The sequence below is a fragment of the Temnothorax nylanderi genome, unplaced genomic scaffold (assembly GCF_030848795.1).
Source record: "Temnothorax nylanderi isolate EJ_2023f unplaced genomic scaffold, tnyl_v1.0 TNYL_tig0471_pilon, whole genome shotgun sequence".
Classification (NCBI taxonomy): domain Eukaryota; kingdom Metazoa; phylum Arthropoda; class Insecta; order Hymenoptera; family Formicidae; genus Temnothorax; species Temnothorax nylanderi.
The window spans coordinates 43,451-63,757 of record NW_027249533.1 but is presented as its reverse complement, the minus strand read 5'-3'; the positions used below and the strand labels follow the sequence as shown (position 1 = coordinate 63,757).

The window sequence follows — 20,307 nt, the reverse complement described above, 5'->3', positions numbered from 1 at the left end:
GCTTGTGCGGAGGCTCTAATCGATACGTTTCTTGTGCGTTGGCTCACGTTACGTTACGCTACAAGATCATACGAGAGTCTTGTGCGGTGGCTCTAATACTCCCGCACGTTTACGAAGATTGAACGTATTCCGCCATTACGAAACTCTGATCCTTTTCAACATGCGCCTCTATCGGTAGATTCAAGAACTAATCATTTCATCGTCGAAAAACTGGACACCCCCACCACTGGAGTTTCCAGACCTGAGTAGAAGACCGTGGTCGTGGTTGAATCTGAAATACGCGAAACGGTACAGGCGTTGCGGCGCCTAACGACGTCGATGCAAAGTAGCCGCCGGTAATACAGATACCATAGAGTTACCACGCGGGCGTGTACCATAAGTGGCGTAGACCGCCACAATTGAAGAAACTAAAAAACAGCTGCAACCTTTTAAAAGTAGCGATTTCAAGTTTTAAAATTCTTTTTTTTTAGATTTGAATTTCCATTTTTTTAAACAAAGTTTAAAAGCTGTTTTTGCTTATTTTTTAAACAATTTTTCTTGATCCTTTAATTATTTGGCGGAGTCTAGATTTAAAAACATTCAAAAGCTTATAATAATTTTAAATAAAACGTGAAAAATTAATGTGAAAAATATGATATTATTGGTTAAACATATTTTTCTTTTAATTAAAAAATGATATAAGAAAAGTTTATTGCTTTCGACTACAATTGGCAATATGTACAAAGAAACGTTACGACGTTTCAACCCTTCGGATCGGGTCCTTTTCAAGCATCTAGATAATAAGACAATTTGGTGTAAATTTGGTCGATGAGATAAAATACATAGTCAATAAATGATAAAATAGATACCTGGTAAAAAGGTCTTTGTCGCCATTGTACATATTGCCAATTGTAGTCGAAAGCAATAAACTTTTCTTGTTTAATTTTATCATTGGCGGAACAAACAATCGATTTCTAAAAAATGATATCACAAAGTTGTACCAATCAAAATAAAATTTATATACAACATAATTATTTTATTATTATACTATTTTGCTGATTCGGATTTTTTGCGTTGTAATTTTTCATAGGATACATAAAAAAGTAATAAACTAATAGATTTAAAAAAGATAGCAAATATTTATCCAAAATTTACCGTTTCTGATTAATGAAATATTGTCCGGTGTGGCATATCTCGACTTCTTTCAACATAAACTAGAGGATTGCTGTTATAAACTAGCTAGAGTACTTTCCCTGAAGGCAAGTCGACCGGCACTTCAAAGCCACTTCAAAGTGATTCCTCAAAGAAATCAGTTCTCCTGGGGATCCTAAAGCGAAGGCCGAACTTCCTCGATGTCGATAATGTCAATATTTCTAATCCTGTTTTCTCTATATCTGTCCTTGTTTAACTATAGTAATCTGTCCTTGTTTGATCGCTGCGCCATCTCTCGCTACACGCAATACTGCTTATCCTATCAACCTGCATGTGCTTTAGCACAAAATAGTAGCGAAGGCTCAAACTTTTTTGTTACGTTTTTACTTTTAGTTTTTTATGTACGATATTCTTTGTTCACATTATACGAATAGCGCGTGTATCTTATTTTGTACATACAAACTGTATAACTCCTGTATTAAGCAAACGTTTACGGTAGGTAACAGCTCAAAAATGTATTTTTTTAATTTTTTCCGATTTTTGTCTTGAAATCAACACTCGCGCGATGTGTTTTCATGCATATTTTAATTGTGTACAAATTTTTTTAAGTTTTGTGCAGTCTACTCAAAGTTGGAGCTCTCCCTGCAATTGTCGGTAATTTGGGTCAGTTTAGGGTCCCCTTAATTTCATCTAGAAGATTTCTCTCTAGCTAGCTTTTGACAAGACAGAAGATTGGGAGGGAGAAAATAGAGGCACTGATTCATCGAAAGTGTTCTATGCTGGCTGATTCGGACAGTGGAAGAAGTAGGACAGAGAAACAAACGCAAAACATAAAAAAATGGTGTCCTCCGACGAATGTAAAAGTGCAATATAGGAAAATCCGTGGAAGGAGGCGACAATAAGCGAGCAGAGGAAAAATGTGTATGTAGACAAGAGGAAGGAGTGAGGAAAAATGGATGGAAATGAGTAGAATAGGATGACTCAAGGGAATTGACTATGTCTGTCAGGAAGGGTGCATAGAAATTCGCAGACAAGGGGAGAAAATCGAACGGCGTTCATTAGGAATGTTAGAAAGAGATAATGATACGAATAGAAATGGGTTTCAAACACTCATGCGTGATCTTTTATAATTAATAATAATTGACCGCAAATTCTTCTAAATATAGCTAACTACATATAGCATTTTACATATTATTTTGTTGTACATGTAAACTTGGACTTTTACACATATATAGGGTGATTCAAAATAACCCTATTGTCCCACAAATGTCAAATTCCTGATTTTGAGACGACTTTTCCTGTAGCAAAATTTTCATCGAAGCTTAGTTTTCGAATTATAAAAGGAAATAGTTACCTTATTACGAGCCGCAGAGTACAGGAGGTAAGCAGGAGCGGCGCAACAACTGATCGCAAAAGGTCCCTCGCCTCCGCGAGTCAATCATCTTCACAAAACGTGACAAAAAATTATCGATATATCATGCCATTATCTCTGCAAGTGAATTAATTGCACGCTAACGGATTACATCTAGCGGACGATGAATCGCGCCCGCGACGGTGAGTCGCGCCGCCCCTGCCTACCTTCTGTATATATACAATATGTACCCGGCCCGTAATAAAGTAACTATTTCCTTTTATAACTCGAAAACTAGGCTTCGGCGAAAATTTTGCTACAGGAAAAATTGTCTCAAAATCGAGTCAGAAATCTGACATTTGCGGGACATTAGGGTTGTTTCAAATTACCCTGTATTAAATCAAATTTTTCAAAAATATACTTATATATTCTATGGTCAACGTCGTATTTTTAAGAATATATGTACAAGAAATGTCAATATCAATATTTACAAATAATTGCTTCCAAACAATTAAGTATACGTATTTTTTATATTAAACAAGACTTTTAATAATTGTTTTTAATAATACTTTTATAAAAATAATGAAAAAAATCATAGCATGCGATAATTTCTAATTATTGAATTAAATATATTAGATATATGATAAAAATATCTCGATTTTTAATTTGGTTTTGAAACGTGTCTGCAAAAGTTATGTTATAAATAAAATATTATAAATTTTAATGACTATTTGTCTTAATGTAATGTAAAATTTAACCTAACCTATAAATTTTGTTAATAATATTGTAATAATATTATGTATAAATTGATTTAATATTATATTAACTAAGTTGATACCGACTTCAATGTTTGCATCCCTTTACATTGCTCCATTTTTGTCAATATCTAACAACTAGTCGCAGCAACATTTTTTCATCATTTTTTTCCATTATTTTCAAATATTTAAAATATTTTTGAAAACATATTCTCTTGTTCCGTTGGTAAAGTCATCGAAACATCTGTCAAATAAGAGAAAGGAATATCATATTTTTGTATTATATTTATCGAAATAATTCCATTTGTTCAAAACTCTAATTATATTAGAATGCGACCAGGCGCTCTCGCTGAACATGCGATGCTTGTGTGAGGGTGAGAGGAGGGCGGTTCTCCAACTTCCCTCACGCGTCGCGGCGCGGCGTTTCTGGTCTGCATTGCGCATTCACGAGACAGGCGTATCGTGGCGGCCACCCCGTCGTCGCGCTTTCGTTGTCGCCGTCGTCATCACCGCCGTGGCTATCGTTGCCATCGCCGCCATCGAATCAGTTTCGGCAGTAATCTTGATAAAAAGTCAACGACGACAAAAGCAGAAGTAAAAAAACACAGAATCAAGTGAACGATCCAATCTCATATTACGGACAACCAGCGTACCTTCTTCGTTAAAACGGTAAGCGGAATTTTTTACCTCCACAATCAAAATTGAAAGCTCGAATTGACACAAAAGTCTGAGAAAGTCCTTGCTCGATTTAATTGAGCCTTTCATGTTTGATTCAGTTGTTGGGCTTTCTCTTTAAGGCAATTAGATTAGACGAATCATCGCATAAGCGAAGATTAGGAGATGTAATTGATATCACGTTAAACAAGATTAATTTCAGATTTATTAATTTCAGTAATAAACAATTTTTTAATTTGTTTAAGATTTTGATGACACAATAAACTGTATGTTCTAATATGCAATTAACGTTCAATAAATCGAGAAAGACTTTTAGTAACCTGATAGAATGATAAGTTAAGTCATTGTACTGTATTATACATTGTGCAAGTAGAAATATGTGAATAGAAATATGTATTAAAATTCACAGCATATCGATATGTTAAATAAAATTAGATAATATCGTGAGAATTGTTTTGACAAAAATTTTTATTTTATATTATAGTAAACACACAAATAAAAATATTACATAGTACAAATAATAATAATAAAAGTACACAAAAAGATGTATACAAAAATTTCAAATAATTACGTATGATAAGCTGCAACAAAATGTATGTAATGTATATGAATTTTTTACAAAAATTTTTTCTTATTATCTTCGTAATTTTCTCATAAAAGAGTATAAAATTTGGAAGATATATAAAATCTTGTCACAGAGAAGGATGTATTAGAGAAAGCAATATATAATAAATTGTTATTATTTTTTTGAAATTGTGCTAAAGAAAATTACACAACACTGGAATTAATTTGGTGCGTATGTATATTATATCACATATATATTGTGCACATTCATATAAATTCTTAGTCCTAATAAGTCGCATATATTTGAGAGAGTAGATATATGCAAATGAATATTTTATCATAATTATAAAGTCATGTAATTGGAAGTTGTGTAAATGCAAAATTAACCGAGATCATAAATATTAATTTTACTGTCCAACTAATAAAGATCAGTTACGATCTTTAAAATGAATTCCAATGAGTTAGAGTAACTACTGTCATAGGAAAATGTTACAATAAATAATAATAATAAGAATAATATTTCAATTAGCTTTTACATTAGATATCTCGCAAACTCGTTAATAAAAAGTCTAATCTTTTAATTTTAAAGAGTCTTTTAGATTCGTCACCTTTATATATAAAATTTCTCTGTATATTTTGTATGTATTTATACATATATAATTACATGTAATTTATATATAATTATAAAAAAAATTGTAAAACTTACTTTATAGAGATGTTAATAGAAAATATGTTAAAAGAAATTAATATCAAAATTGCATTTTGTCATTCCGTAATTTTACGTTTATATCGAGAAATTTATCATTGATAATAGTTTTTATATGGCACTTTGTAAAATGTGATAGTGATAGTTAAATAAATTTGAAGCTCCTTCACTAATATTTTAACAATTCTTTCATCTTAACAACATTGATATTAAATGTTTTTGTGTATACAGATGTATTACAGATAGTCGAATATTATGTTGCTTATATAGTCGCGCACTTTATTGAACTTAATCACTTCAAAAGCTGCTCGGTCAATAGCCCATCCAACGTTACTTTTAAAGTCTATAAACATCTGTTGTCATTATTGGTTTTTCTATATGCCATGCTTTCAATTGAATTCCGCTGCCTGATATTGAAAATATAGATTTCAATTGCGTTAAAAATGTTTTTGACTGATAAATATTATTAATCAATGTTAGGAATATTAAAATTGAATGTAATAAAACACTATTTCTTGTCGCAATTGGTGCTAATTTATCATATCGACAATATCAGTAATAGAATGCAAATAAATTGATATGTCAGTATATATGTTACAAGTCTCAATTGCATTCCAAATTTTGATAATAATGATATTACATTTAACTTTGAAATGCTTAACACCGGAGAAGTAATCAGACAATCGCACATTACTGTCTATTTTATATATTATTTATTATAACCATTATATTTTAAATTATAATTTGCCACGAATTACCGAAATTCAACTTTCCTCTACTGTACTAGAATTCTTCACATGCTTATTGTGCAGTTTCGCGATTAACCGTTCTCTTTTTCAAAAATATCACAATTAGTCCAATAACAACAGCATTGTTCTTAATGATTTTCTTGTCTTTCACCATTCACAATCCTATTAAACACAAAACGCGTTGACGCTTTTGTCGCGAACTCCAAGTCGTTAGCAACGCGCACGATGTAACCACTATTTACCGCAGTTGAAAAATCGGAAAAACTGCCGCGGGCGCGCTGGGAGATTTCCACAAAGAATGAAGCCAGTTGGCCAGATCGCGTAATCCTAAACGATTGAAGCAGGGAACAATGAGAGCTATTGCATTTTGCAGTTTTCGGAGCCGTTTAACCACGTTCCTAAGTGAGTTCCGAGTCTCCAGAGAACAATGGTGCATAACTGTATACGTATATACAGCACTAGCGATGCATGGGGAACGGGGGCGGCTGGGATTCGAGCCGGGCCCTACCACCCACAGGGAGAGTAACCGAGCCTTTTGTCCATTACACCACGGCGTAATTCGCGATATTACACTACCGATACCTTTATTATCGTTTCACGTTGAAGAACTCGATATAATACCATTAAAGTTAATTATATCATAGAGGTTTAATCCAGCTGAAGATTCTATTGTACTCCATATTTAAACATTACTATGTTTTGACTTATTTCTCATCTACGAATGTATTATTGGTGGAATAGCTGTATAAATTATATTTTCCTTGTTTGAGAAAATGAAAAGCTCGCGAAACCAACTTTTTCATCATAATGCTTTTTATAACATTACAAAGATTATAATTTGGAATATCATATTAAAATGTAATAATTATAACGCAAGAAAACTATTTTTTATTAATTTTATTTTTAACTGTTATTGGAGGAAGATTTCGAAAATTTTGGCGACAATATATGAGAATGATTGTCGAAAATATTTTAAACGTTCTATGAAAATGATGATTAAATCAATTCGTGACAACGTGTTATTGTGTCAAGATATTAATAAATAGAGATTAAAAAATAGAGCACTGTGTGTAGACAAATATACAGAGCAAATATTAAAATCGAAATTAATTCAGAAATAATTTAATATTACTATTATATGTATCACGTATGATTAAAAAGTTAAGTTAATTAGGGCGCGCAATGGTTACTAATTGTATCATTTTTGGTAATACATTATTTTATATAAATAATATGACTTTTTTACTCGAATATCTTTTACCTAAACAAAAGTTATGCTAATTAAATAAAACATTTGCTTCGATTTTATTATAATTAAATGCGTAATTATTGAAAAAAAATTAATGTAGTTTTCTAAAAATAAAAATTATAATTTCTTATATATAATATATATAAGAAATGCGTATTTTATTAGAATCATATTGAATCGTCGTTGTTACCATCGCTGATATGGCAGAATTAAATTTATTTATTCAATATTATCACATTCGAATCATACATATAACTATGTAAAAAATGTAACTCTTCTTATAACTTTTTTCAAAATTATAAAATACATTGCGTCCCTCATTTAAGTTCATCATTTTAAAAGCTGTCAATTTTGAGACTTTTCTATAATTACGGGCAGTTATACCGAGGAACTTATTGACAACATTGGTAAAAATAAAAAGTTAGTAAACAGACATCGATCGATAATCTAAAAACTGAGTGCCAAATGTCGAAATTACAAAAAAATAATGCATGTTTTAACTGATCTGTATACTATACCAGCCACCAGTTTCGGAGCTGATTTATTTAGAACGACGATATATCCACTTAGCAACTCTCTCTCTCTCTCTCTCTCTCTCTCTCCTCTCTCTCTCTCTCTCTCTCTCTCTCTCTCTCTCTCTCTCTCTCTCTCTCTCTCTCTCTCTCTCTCTCTCTCTTCCCCCCTCCCCCTCCCTTCTTATATATAATTACATATTCTTCTTAAAATTTGTCAGCAACAGCTCGATAGAGACAAGATAATGTCATGATAAAAAACGCGTCATGAAACGGACAATGAAAAATTAAAACAAGGACAAGAGAGAGAGAGAGAGAGAGAGAGAGAGAGAGAGAGAGAGAGAGAGAGAGAGAGAGAGAGAGAGAGAGAGAGAGAGAGAGAGAGAGAGAGGAGAGAGAGAGAGAGAGAGAGAGAGAGAGAGAGAGAGAGAGAGAGAGAGAGAGAGAGAGAGAGAGAGAGAGAGAGAGAGAGAGAGAGAGAGAGAGAGAGAGAGAGAGAGAGAGAGAGAGAGAGAGAGAGGAGAGAGAGAGAGAGAGAGAGAGAGAGAGAGAGAGAGAGAGAGAGAGAGAGAGAGAGAGAGAGAGAGAGAGAGAGAGAGAGAGAGAGAGAGAGAGAGAGAGAGAGAGAGAATCGTTCGAATATGTACACACCTATCTATATACATGGTTACAGGACTTTCCGTGTGCGGTATATATACAGGGTGGGCGACAGGCGCGATATCGATCCCACGCAATATCCGCGCGCCTTGGCTCAGTGTTCCGACGCCGGCGTCCCTCGTGTTCCACTTGCTCCGGTAGTATACCACCGTCGAGAAACTCGATTTATCGTGAGTGTTCATATAATGGTGTGCATGCTCATATGTATGCGCGCACGTGTATATATTCACGCATATACATGACTGTATATCTCCACGCCAGTCTTTATTAAAACGTTTCATCAAGAAAGTATCGGTCGCTTGTAGATTCACCGATAGTCCGCAACGCGATGATGTTCGTTCGATTTGGCACTAGCTTGATCGATTGCACGCGCGGTATCAGTTCGCCAATGTCTATGAGGTGTCCCAGAAGGAGTAGACATCAATGACTCATACGCGTGGCTTTTGTGTATGACATGCTGGAAATACTATCAATATATCAAAGTTGATGAATGAGCAAAAAATTTAATAACGTACTGTGATGGAGGAATAATGTTCGGTATAAGCTTTAATCTACATAATCAATAATCAAAAAAAGCAAAGAATGTTTTTTTGTTGCATACTTAATTTATGTCATATATTAAGAATTTCATCAAAATAATTGTTAATTTTTAAATTTAGGATGGAGTTATTGGATGGAGTTAATACGATACATATGTCTGTATATCCATATAAAAGGTAATTATGCAGAGATACAGACCATCCTCCGATGACCTTGACCTTGACATATGTTGTAACTTTCTGAGTGACTTTCTGAAGGTTTTAGCCGTTGGTCATTGTTTATTAAAAAGTTATTAACAAAAAAAATTTTAAAAAATATAGCAGTTATTTTAAGTATTGAAAGGCATAAACGACTAATATGTATGTGAAAATAGTACATGTATGAACAAAGAAAAGTCATTTAAGGCAGTATCCTTGTCTAAAGTGCTGTTTGGAGGTGATTTTTTAGGATAAAATAAATTTACTGCAATAAAATACTGCAGTTCAAGTTTTCTTACACATATTTTTTACACATATTTATTATTGCTTTAAAAATATGTATAAATTTTGCAGAAAAAAAAATTTTACATGTGCAGGTTTATACTCGGGGACTCAAACACAATGGTGCGCGAAAAAAAACCCTGATTGACAACCAGTGTTGCGGACGTTGTATGTATCTGAAAAAAAAATCAAACATATTCTTGATCTGTATGAGGGTTGGCAGCAGAATTAAGTTAAAATAATTTTTCTATCTTTTTTTATAACTCGCTGAAGGGAAAAAACGTAGGAAAAATCAACAATCAACATTTAGCATGCCACCATTTGGTAAAAAAAATTTTTTTCTGGCTGAATCTGCTCTACCAACCTTCACAACACTCATACAGATTAAGAATATGTTTGAGTTTTTTTTCAGATACATACAATGTCCGCAACACTGGCTGCCAATCAGGGGTTTTTTCCGCGCACCATTGTGTCCGAGCGTACAAAACCACATGTTAAATTTTTTCTCTATAAAATTTATACATATATGTTTTTAAAGCAACATAATAAATATGTGTAAAAAATATCAGAAAGAAAACTCGAACAGTTTTAAATTTATTCTATCCTAAAAAAATCACCTCCAAAATAGCACTCTAGACAAGAATACCGCCTTAAAGCAGTGAATCGTTAATATATTGAACAGTCTTTTTGTTAAAACAGAGAATATTTGGTATAAAAAAGTATATTATATATGTATACAATTTTATATGTTAGAGAAAGTATGAATACAAAGTATTTTGCTTTAATCATAACTGTATAATTAATTATAATTGTAAATATTATTTATTGAATGCGTGGGCGGCGGAGCCCCTCCCCCACCCACACGTGTACACGGAACGAGGTCTATAAGGGAAGTAATTTGCTAATATGTATGTATATACAGTACACATGTAGGCAGGAGAGGGGCTACTACCCCCAGGCAGGAGTAGGTGGTGGTGGATCTCGTTTCGCGTGGAAAGTTGAAAATCCAAACCATACAATGATTTTGCATGGAAACTTAAAAAGTATAATGCTATCCAGAGAACCATCCACGCGAAGCGAGGTTTACCCCCACCTACCCTCGCCTACATGTATACTGTCCATACACACATATCAGCAAATTACTTTCCTTAGCACTAACACAATTATATTTCTTAAACTTTTTTGTTTATAACTTTTTAATAAACAATGACCGACGGCTAAAATCTTAAGGTCATTCAGAAGGGTGACCTGGACAACATATGTCAAGGTCAATGTCATCAGAGGATGGCCCGTATCCTCCCGTATATCTCTGCATAATTACCAAAAAGACAAATCGTTTTATTTCAAACTGTTATGAAAAATAGACAACTCTTCAATTTTTCGTATAAATCTCTTTCATATTTCCAAAAAATGAGAAATTTCAAAATTCTATCATTTTATTTTTTTCTTTTCCCTTTCTATCTCTATTTCTATCTCCTTATTTTCTATTCTACTATGTTTGTCTGTGGGCCAAGAAATTTAAGCGAAATCTAGAAAAGCTAGTGAAAAAGTTTGAATAATAATAATTTGAATATTTTATGGAAATCATGAAAACTTTGTGTCGAAAGTTTACTTTCTATTCATGAAAGTGACATGCGTAGGTATTTTGAATATTATATTGAATGGCACCCCGAGAACGATTCTTCAAATATCGCTGCAATGTCTTTTAATTGCTCCAAGAAAAATGAAGAAGAAATTTTATTGGTGAAATATTAATGTATTATTAACGTGAAATATTAACATATTACACTGCTAAAAAAAATTGGGGGATCACTTTTTCTCAGTAAATTTTTGCCTATCCCGGGAAAAAAAGATTATATATAATTATATATAAATATATATGATTATATATATAATGCAATTATATATGAATTTTGTCTCTACATGATCATATATAATCATATATAATTATATATAATTATATATGTACATATATAATGAGATTACATGGCATGTATTACATATATATGTAAATATATGTAATCATATATGACCATATATAATCAATATACATTGAAAAAGAACTGCTGTTAACTTCGATTAAGGAATAAAGCATTTAATAAATTAAGTGTATATTTTTTCAAAAGCTAGAATCAAAGGTGAAGTGATTTACATATATAACTTGATGCTGCTTGCTGATGCCGTGTCTCTTGATCCCGTTCTTATATCATATAAATATATATGATTATATATGATGCAATTATATATGAATTTTGTCTCTATATGATCATATATAATTATATATAATCATATGTAATCATATATGAACATATATAATGAGATTATATATATGTAAATATATATAATCATATATGACCATATATAGTCAATATATATTGAAAAAGAACTGTTAACTTTAATAATAAAGCATTGATAAATTAAGTGTATATTTTTTCAACAGCTATAGAATCAAAAGTAAAATGATTTATTTATTCCATATATTATAACTTGGCGTGAGACGTGAGATGTGAGACACGTGCCGTGTCTCTTGATACTAGGTCTGTTCGTTTTAGCTGAACTTTTTGCACGGTTCGTCTTTCCTCTTTTTCTTTTCACGATGGAGAGAAAAAGAGAAAAGATGACCGTGCAAGAAGTTCAGCTAAAACGAACAGGCCTACTGTTTTTATACCACTGTTCGTCAAATTTTAAATACGAGAAACGGATCCTATCGGATGCCATCTATCGGATAATCCGAATTTAAAAGTGTAATATATATAATGCACATGTGTTGTGTTCATATATGGTTATATATAATTATATATAATATATGTGGATAAATGCTTTCTTTATATAATTTATATATAAATTATAAGAACTCATATATAATCATGTCAAATTGTATATAAAATATTATATACAGGGTGTATCAGAATGTTTGGTACTTTTTTCATATTTAGATAGAGCGAGCCAAACTGAGTCGAAAAGTCATGTACCATTTTGCAATTTTCGCAATAGTTGATGAGTTATTAATGATTAAAAATCGCCGTATTGGCCCGGCCCACCGCCAAATCCAAGCGCGCGGCGAGATGCGGCCGCTTCGCGGTCGGCGCGCGGGCAGTTGTTTACTTCAAGCGGCACGAGCGGCGCGTAACGCCGGGCCCCCGTCCTGAGCGATGATAGTTTCTCGCCTTTTTTAAATAGAAATAAAATTTTCTAACAACATAGAAAAATTTTTTGTGCGTACTTATGTACATACGTGTGTACATGCATACACAGTAAAATATCAATTGTACTGCTTAAAAAAGCGATTACTCAATTTACTTTTTTTTTGTTAGTAAGTAACGGTTGTCTTTAAGAAAGAATATTTTCTTGATAATAGTCTTAAAATGTACAAATTTTAGAAAGAGTCTTTATCATGTACTCGAAAGAAGAATTTATACTCCTTCAAAGAACATAATAAAATTTTATTAAAGAAAAGTCAAAATAATAAATAAAGTAATATGAGGACCCTCGAGATTAAAATAGGAGAAGTCAAGGCTATGAGGGTCAGACGCAGATCACAGTGCGTAATATCAGAAATAACTGATTTATTCGTCGTTTTGATACATTACATCGATCCGTACGTTTCGGCTCAGTTTTGAGCCATCTTCAGCGGCAGTTACAGAAATTAAGTTACACGTTCTCCGTACCGTATGGTGAGTTTACTGATTAAAAGTATCAGAAACATAGACCAATTGATCCATATCTGTAAATTTGTTCAATTAATGTTGAGATATTAAAAAGATTCCTTAGGAAACTCACCATTCGGTCTGAATAACGTGGAATACAGAGCCATGTACATAATGAATACTCTCTGGGAGAAGACTTGACGATCTTGTCGCCGGGGCGGCCGCATCTCGCCGCGCGCTTGGATTTGGCGGTGGGCAGGGCCAATACGGCGATTTTTAATCATTAATAACTCATCAACTATTGCGAAAATTGCAAAATGGTACATGAATTTTCGACTCAGTTTGGCTCGCTCTATCTAAATATGAAAAAAGTACCAAACATTCTGATACACCCTGTATAAGATAAAAAAGATAAATACGTTTATTGACTCCCCTCAGGGTTGCAAGGCGTTTTGTAGGGACGTTCCCAACCCTTTATTCAATTCTCATCCAATACTACCCTTCTCCTCTCACTTAACCCTTTGGACCAACGACTTAACGTCTCTTTCCGAAAGACGGAGCCCAGTTTGCTCCGCACAAGAGCCTATCTTGCACGGAGGGCGCAGCTTTCGGAAAAAACATTCCATGTTTACATGGCTCTAGTAGACTCGAACCTGGTTCTTCAGATTACGAGTCTGGCGCTCTACCACTATAGACCACACTGCCGCCCTAAAATATTATATATATTTAAATATATTTTAATCGCCTGTATAATTATATACAGTCATATATAATTATATATAATATCATATATAAGTATGGAAATTTTGCTTTTTATATATAAATTATATATAATCATATAGGATTATATATACTTCCATATGAACCTTATATGTATCCATACGTGAGTGCATATATGATCTATTGTTCATATCTAGTTATATCTGGAATTATATATGCCCATATATAATGATATATGGACCCATATATAATTTTATATATAAAGTACCAAATTTTATATATAATCACATATAATCATATATATTTATATATAATTATATATAATCTTTTTTCCCGGGATTTTTAAACTGTGATTACTTAGCAAATAATTAACGTAAAAAAATTTTTTTAAAGGGTTTTACAGGGCAAACTTTCTACTATAAGGTGCTTTTGTTCAATTTTCACTCAGTTTAATACTCAAAAGCGGCGTGTTCAACTTTGAATATATAAGGACGTATTTAAGATATCCAAAATCTTTAAATTTGCGGTCTTCCACCGCCTAACAAAAAAATTGGCGAACATAATCATTAATACCATCTCAAAGTACGGGCTTTGCCGTTTCAAATAAAAAAAAAACTTTGATTATATTATTAAATTAGATATTGATTAGATATTTGTCTGCTCTACAACTTTGATCTCTACAAAAATTTCGAAATTTATCGTATTTGTGGAGAAAAACGAATTTGTTTATAAATTGTTAATAAAAAACATACTTAGGGATAGCAAAAAATGGCGGAATTTGGATATGTTATTCAGTATATTTTTCTGAACACAATGACGTAATAAAACCTTGTGTTGCAATTTTTTCTAGGTCTAATCGTATTTTGACTGGACTACTCGGTCGGATTTTGCACATCATATAGGAATGTGTATGTATATGGAGTGTACATATGTATGTGTGTACATGTATTTTTTAGTAAGAAGTGTTGCCACTTCTACGCCGTGTCACCTAGCGCAATCTTGATCTCATATTAATGCATTTTTTTACATCAGATTGAGAAATTTTATTCCAAATTTGACGCAGTGCAATTAATATGAGATCAAGATTGCGCGAGGTGATACGGTGAAGAAGTGGCAACACTTCTTACTAAAAAAAAATTTATACATGTACACTCCATACACATACACATACCTACATGATGTGCAAAATCCGACCGAGCAACCTCCTCGTAGTGCACATCGGGTTACGGAAATCCCGGCGGTATTGTGATGAAATCATAAAAAAATAGGGGTTACTTTAAATTGCGATATCTCGCTAAATAATCGGCGTAGGCCAAAGTTTTTTTTTCCATTTGAAAGGACAAAGTCCGTACTTTGAGATGGTATTAATGATTATGTTTGCCAATTTTTTTATTAGGCAGTGGAAGACTGCAAATTTCAAGATTTTGGATATCTCAAATACATCCTTATTCAAAGCTACCCACACAGCAAAATATATCTGAGATATAGCCAGATATCTTTATGCCTACAATTTTAAGTTAAATCTGAGATATCTTATTTTCAGATATTCACAGAATATCTGCAGAACATCATTACTCGATATTACATTATATCTTTGAAAAAGACATCTCTGCAACATTTGTATTCGAATATATGGTCGATTTATAGTTAGCTCTTATATTTTATAAAGATCAACTCAAGTTTATTCGTAGCCAATAAAACAATCCGAGAGGACTTGGACGCCGTACCGATTCGTCCCGGCGAAAGCCAGACGCCGCGAGGGTACTTAAAAAATTTTCACTCGGGCGGCGCCGGAGGTAACGACCGCGGCGCGAAAGCAACTCGCCGCAAGGGGACTTAGAAAACTTTTGCTGGGACTGCGCCGGAGGTAACGACCGCGGCGCGAAAGCAACATTCCAGTGAGAAATACCTCATCAAAACGATATCAAATTGACGTCAAATAGATGAAATTTTCATCTATTTGACGTCAATTTGATATCGTTTTGATGAGGTATTTCTCACTGGGATGCCGTCAGGGGACTCAGAAAATTTTCGCTCGGGGAGCGCTAGTAACATGCGCTGCCGCGACGCGGCTACATGCGCCAGTATCTTCTCGTAAGCAAAAATCCTTACGCACTAGGATAAAAGACGAACCTGATACTTGGCTCTAATATTTTTCGTGATACCTCCGAGATATCACACAGTGCAGAGATGGCATTACATTTACGCAGAATGCAAAATATTGGAATAGTATCAAAGCATAATTTTGAATTTATTGCGAATTCTTATAAAAAGAACTTTTTTTATATTTAAAGAAAGACTCAGAATTGATGACATAAAAATGAATTTCTTTTAAACTCTTAAGAATCATTTTAGAACAGAGAATAAATACGGAAGAACAATTAATTTCATAAATCAAGATTTTAAAAAGAATTATTTTCTTCTTGCTATTTGGGTTGTATATAACATATCTGCTTTTAAATGAGGCATAGATATCCGATATATATGCAGAATCAGATATCATATCTGAGATAAAATTATCATGGCTTTTTATAATCTTGGAGATGTCTCTGATATATTCTCATGATATCTTGCGCAATCAGATATTCCGTCATTCAGATATCTTCTAGATATCTTGGTGATATATTTTGCTGTGTGGGTAACCACGCTTTTGAGTATTACATTTACGCAGAATGCAAAGTTTTCTACAAAAACAAGAAATTGAGAAATTATTACATAATATATACTTCTAGAGAAATTATTAATTATTTCTAAAGAAATGGTAAATATACGTATAAAGTTGACAAGATTTATATCACATCTTTTAAATTGTGTTCTTTTAAAATGTGTTTCACGATTACGGTTGTGATTTGACTTACAGTAGTATAAGTGGAATTTGTGAGACTCGTCCGAATATCATGTGGGGCAGAGCAAATATGGCTGCTGTGATCTTTCTTCTAGAATGGTTATGCGTTTTCTCTCGTGCAGAAGGTAGGTATTTCTATTTATATGTATATAAGATTAACAAAAGAAATAATTCGACAAGACAAACTCTATTAAACAACACTTGACCGATGAATAAATAAAAAGAAAAATTTTAAAAAATATTTTATTTAGTATTTTAAAATATTTTGTTTTATAATAAATATTTCTTCAATCTAAACAATACTTACTGAAATAAAAATTTAAAAGATTGTTTGTAATAACATATGCCTTCCACATATGTTGTAACATGTAATATCCTTGGATTGATTGTAACGAGAAAACTGTCGATCATCAGCGAGCAATGCTGAGGTAACGTTGGCCGACGCCGAAGCGGAAACCATTCTCGAGCGAGCGGCCACGTGGTTATGGAGTCAACGGGATAAGGATGCCAGTTGGGGTAACGACACACATCGAGTACTTCTGGTTCTTCGTCTGGCTAATCTTTCCCGTGATGATAACGTCGCACCGCCGGCGCCTCTTGAATTGCAACTCATTGCCAAACAGATGGAACTTGAAATCGTGCTTTTGCTCTGGAGGTAAAAATCTGTGATAATTGCTTTAATCTGCACAATTATTTTTAGAAAAATGCTTGCTTTATTTGCTCTTAAAAAATAGGTTTTGCATTTTCTGTTTTATTTTATTGCATTTTTGGAGATAAACTTATATTAATGATGTCGATTGCTTAGCTGAATTTAAAAAAAGAACGTAGCTCTCATATTATTTTCAAAAAAGCTTTCTCAATTTTAATATCAAGCGACGCGTAACATCGCGATGCAAAGTACATAAAAAGGGTGACTGATCACGTGACTACGTCACTACATAAACGAGGTGTTACCAAGCTTATTTCTATTTCAAGCTATTTCGAAATTCTTATGTTAAATGAGCTCTCGAGTTATGTATTGTATATGTATATATCTCAAAATCTCAAGATCTATTACGCAAAAAGTGACATTTTTGGAGTTTTAATTTCAGTTTTAATCAAATGTTTGTCACGCACATATTCTCATCGATTTTGTCTCTCAAGGAACTTTTTCAATGTCTACCCACACAGCACAAAATATTTTAAAAATATTTTTTAGAAAGATTAAAATAATTCACAAAAATATTTTTAGAATGTTTCTAAGTCTGCCAGATCATGTCAGAAAAATATTTTTAAAAGATTGCAAATAGATATATTTAATAATATTTGTAAAATCTTTTAGAAATATTGCTTCAAAAAATAAAATACCTAATCAGCAATAATTATTGCAAGTAATCATGTTTGAAAGACGGTTTTTTTAATATTTGAAAAATATACTTCTTTACATCTTACTTTGGAAAATATTATTTTGTATATTTATATCATCGCAGCAGTGTTGTGTGAGCTTTGCGTTGTATTGCTAGCAAAGATATGTCTTGCGAATGTCATGATTTTGCTTCGCCAGAGACCTGCTTATATTAGCCTTAGAACATATATAACTGGAAGGAGAATTGAGCATCGAGCCTGTGTCCAACATCGTGTGAGAAAGAAACGTACGTTGTGCGAGAGAGAAAGGTAGTGGATCCTCCGCAATGCGCATGCGCAGATATCGATAACCATATAGCAGACGATGCATGGCGCATGCGCATTGCGGGCAATTAGGATCCACTACCTTTCTCTCTCGCACAATGTTGGACACGGCTCGTTCCACGGGAGGTATAGGCAATGCCCCTTCCAGTTATATCCCATCACAATACAGCACAAAATGTTTTCAAAAAATATTTCTAAATATTTCTATAAAAATATTGCAAGAAACATTTTAAAATGGTTTTAGGAATATTTTAAAAAGGTTTAAAAACCTTTTGTAGTAACATTTTCAAGAATATTTTAAGAATTTTTTAAGAATATTTATAAAAATGTTCTTCTTTATAACCCAGACAATATTTTCTTAAATATTTGAAATATATTTTTGAAATATTAATTCAAATCTACATATTTATTGTTTTATAATCTCGGTCCAAAATATTTAAAAAATATTTTAAAATTTATTATTGACTTATTTATAATCTTTTTTCAAATATTTGTGAAATTTAAAAAAATATTCTTAATTAAGAAAGATGCATGGTAGCGCATATTTCCATGCTAGTTTGTAACGACGCCGCTAGGCGACGCATAACGGTAAGACTAAGATCCACCGCACAAGACTCTCGTATGGTCACGTAGCGTAACGTAACTCGAGCCAACGCACAAGAAACGTATTGGTTACGGCCGTTACGGCGTTATACGTTTCTTGTGCGTTGATCTACGTTACGTTACCATGCGAGAGCTTATGTGGAGGCTCTTACCGATACGTTTCTTGTGCGTTGATTAACGTTACGTTACGCTACGTGACCATACGAGAGTCTTGTGCGGTGGCTCTAACTCGTAAGTAAATTTCTGTTGGGGGCTAATATAAGTTGGCCTCCGGCGAAACAAAATCATGACATTCATTCATTCGTAAGACAGATCTTTGCCAGCAATACAACGCAAAGCTCACCCAACACTGCTGTGCGATGATATAGAATATAGATATACAATATAATATTTTCCACAAAGTAAAATGTAAAGATGTATATTTTTCAAATATTAAAAAAATCTTTCCAACGTGAAACAATTATTGCTAATTGGGTTAAACATATTTTATTTTTGGAAGCAATATTTCTAAAAGATTTTACAAATATTATAGAATATGTTTATTTGCAATCTTTTAAAAATATTTTTGAAAAAATTTTTCTGACATGATCTGGCGGACATAGAAACATTCTAAAAATATTTTTGTGAATTATTTTAATCTTCCTAAAAAATATTTCAAAAAATATTTTGTGCTGTATAGGATATGTTTTAAGATATTAGCCCCACATTAGCAACTAAAATTTACTTACGAGTTAGTCTTACCATTATGCGCCGCCTAGCGGCGTTGTTGCGAACTAGCACGGAAAGATGCGCTACCATGTATCTTTCTTAATTAAGAATATTCCAGAATATTTCACACATATTTGAAAAAAGATTATAAAACCAATAATAAATTTAAAATATTATTTTAATATTTTGGAACGAGATAATAAAACAATAAATACACAGGAAAAAAATACTAGAATCGAGAAAATGTAATTACTTGGTGTCTTCAGTTTTTAAAATAAAAAATAAAACCCAAGTACGTATCTTTGTGTTCCCATTCAAGGATCTTCCTATTCCAACCTAAGTAGTAGTAGCTTTAATTCTCCTTAGCAAAATTATAATATTATAAAGAATCATTTTAATCACAAAGAATTAAAGAGGTAATAGTATGTACAAAATAAAAATATTTAATTAAAATAAAATAAATAAATTTTTCTTGTAAAACAACTTGGCGCTGCTTTTTTACCCCCGTCGCATTCTTCCCTAAATTATGTTTATTGTTTTTTTATTTAATCAAAAATTTCAGTATTTTATTAAATTTCGAGATCTATGAGCGCCAAGTTTTTTTACAAGAAAAATTTATTTATTTTATTTTAATTAAATATTTTTATTTTGTACTGTTATCTCTTTAAATCTTTGTGATTAAAATAATTCTTTATAATATTATAATTTTGCTAAGGAGAATAAGCTACTACTACTTAGGTTGGAATAG

At 32.5% G+C, this 20,307-nt stretch overlaps 1 protein-coding gene and 1 long non-coding RNA gene across 10 annotated transcripts in view; one reads left to right on the top strand and one right to left on the bottom strand.

Annotated features, from left to right (window-relative positions):
* The first annotated feature begins 3,676 nt into the window (after window positions 1-3,676).
* Window positions 3,677-20,307, top strand: part of LOC139783131 (uncharacterized protein CG3556) — a 55,585-nt gene continuing 38,954 nt past the window's right edge. Inside the window, exons 1-6 of one of the 9 annotated variants that reach the window (XM_071722261.1) lie at window positions 3,677-3,906; window positions 8,366-8,519; window positions 8,655-8,886; window positions 9,009-9,065; window positions 16,596-16,705; window positions 16,977-17,235. In XM_071722261.1, coding sequence (XP_071578362.1) covers window positions 9,010-9,065; window positions 16,596-16,705; window positions 16,977-17,235 — 425 coding nt within the window. In that variant the 5' untranslated portion in view covers window positions 3,677-3,906; window positions 8,366-8,519; window positions 8,655-8,886; window position 9,009. The remainder of the gene's footprint in view (window positions 3,907-8,365; window positions 8,520-8,654; window positions 8,887-9,008; window positions 9,066-16,595; window positions 16,706-16,976; window positions 17,236-20,307) is intronic. The other 8 variants (XM_071722263.1, XM_071722262.1, XM_071722266.1 and 5 more) reach the window with 8 other exon arrangements.
* On the bottom strand, window positions 12,920-13,541 carry LOC139783129 (uncharacterized). The gene is made up of 2 exons (XR_011721132.1): window positions 13,149-13,541; window positions 12,920-13,092 (listed from the first exon to the last, which is right to left on the bottom strand). It is a non-coding gene; the product is annotated as an uncharacterized lncRNA (long non-coding RNA).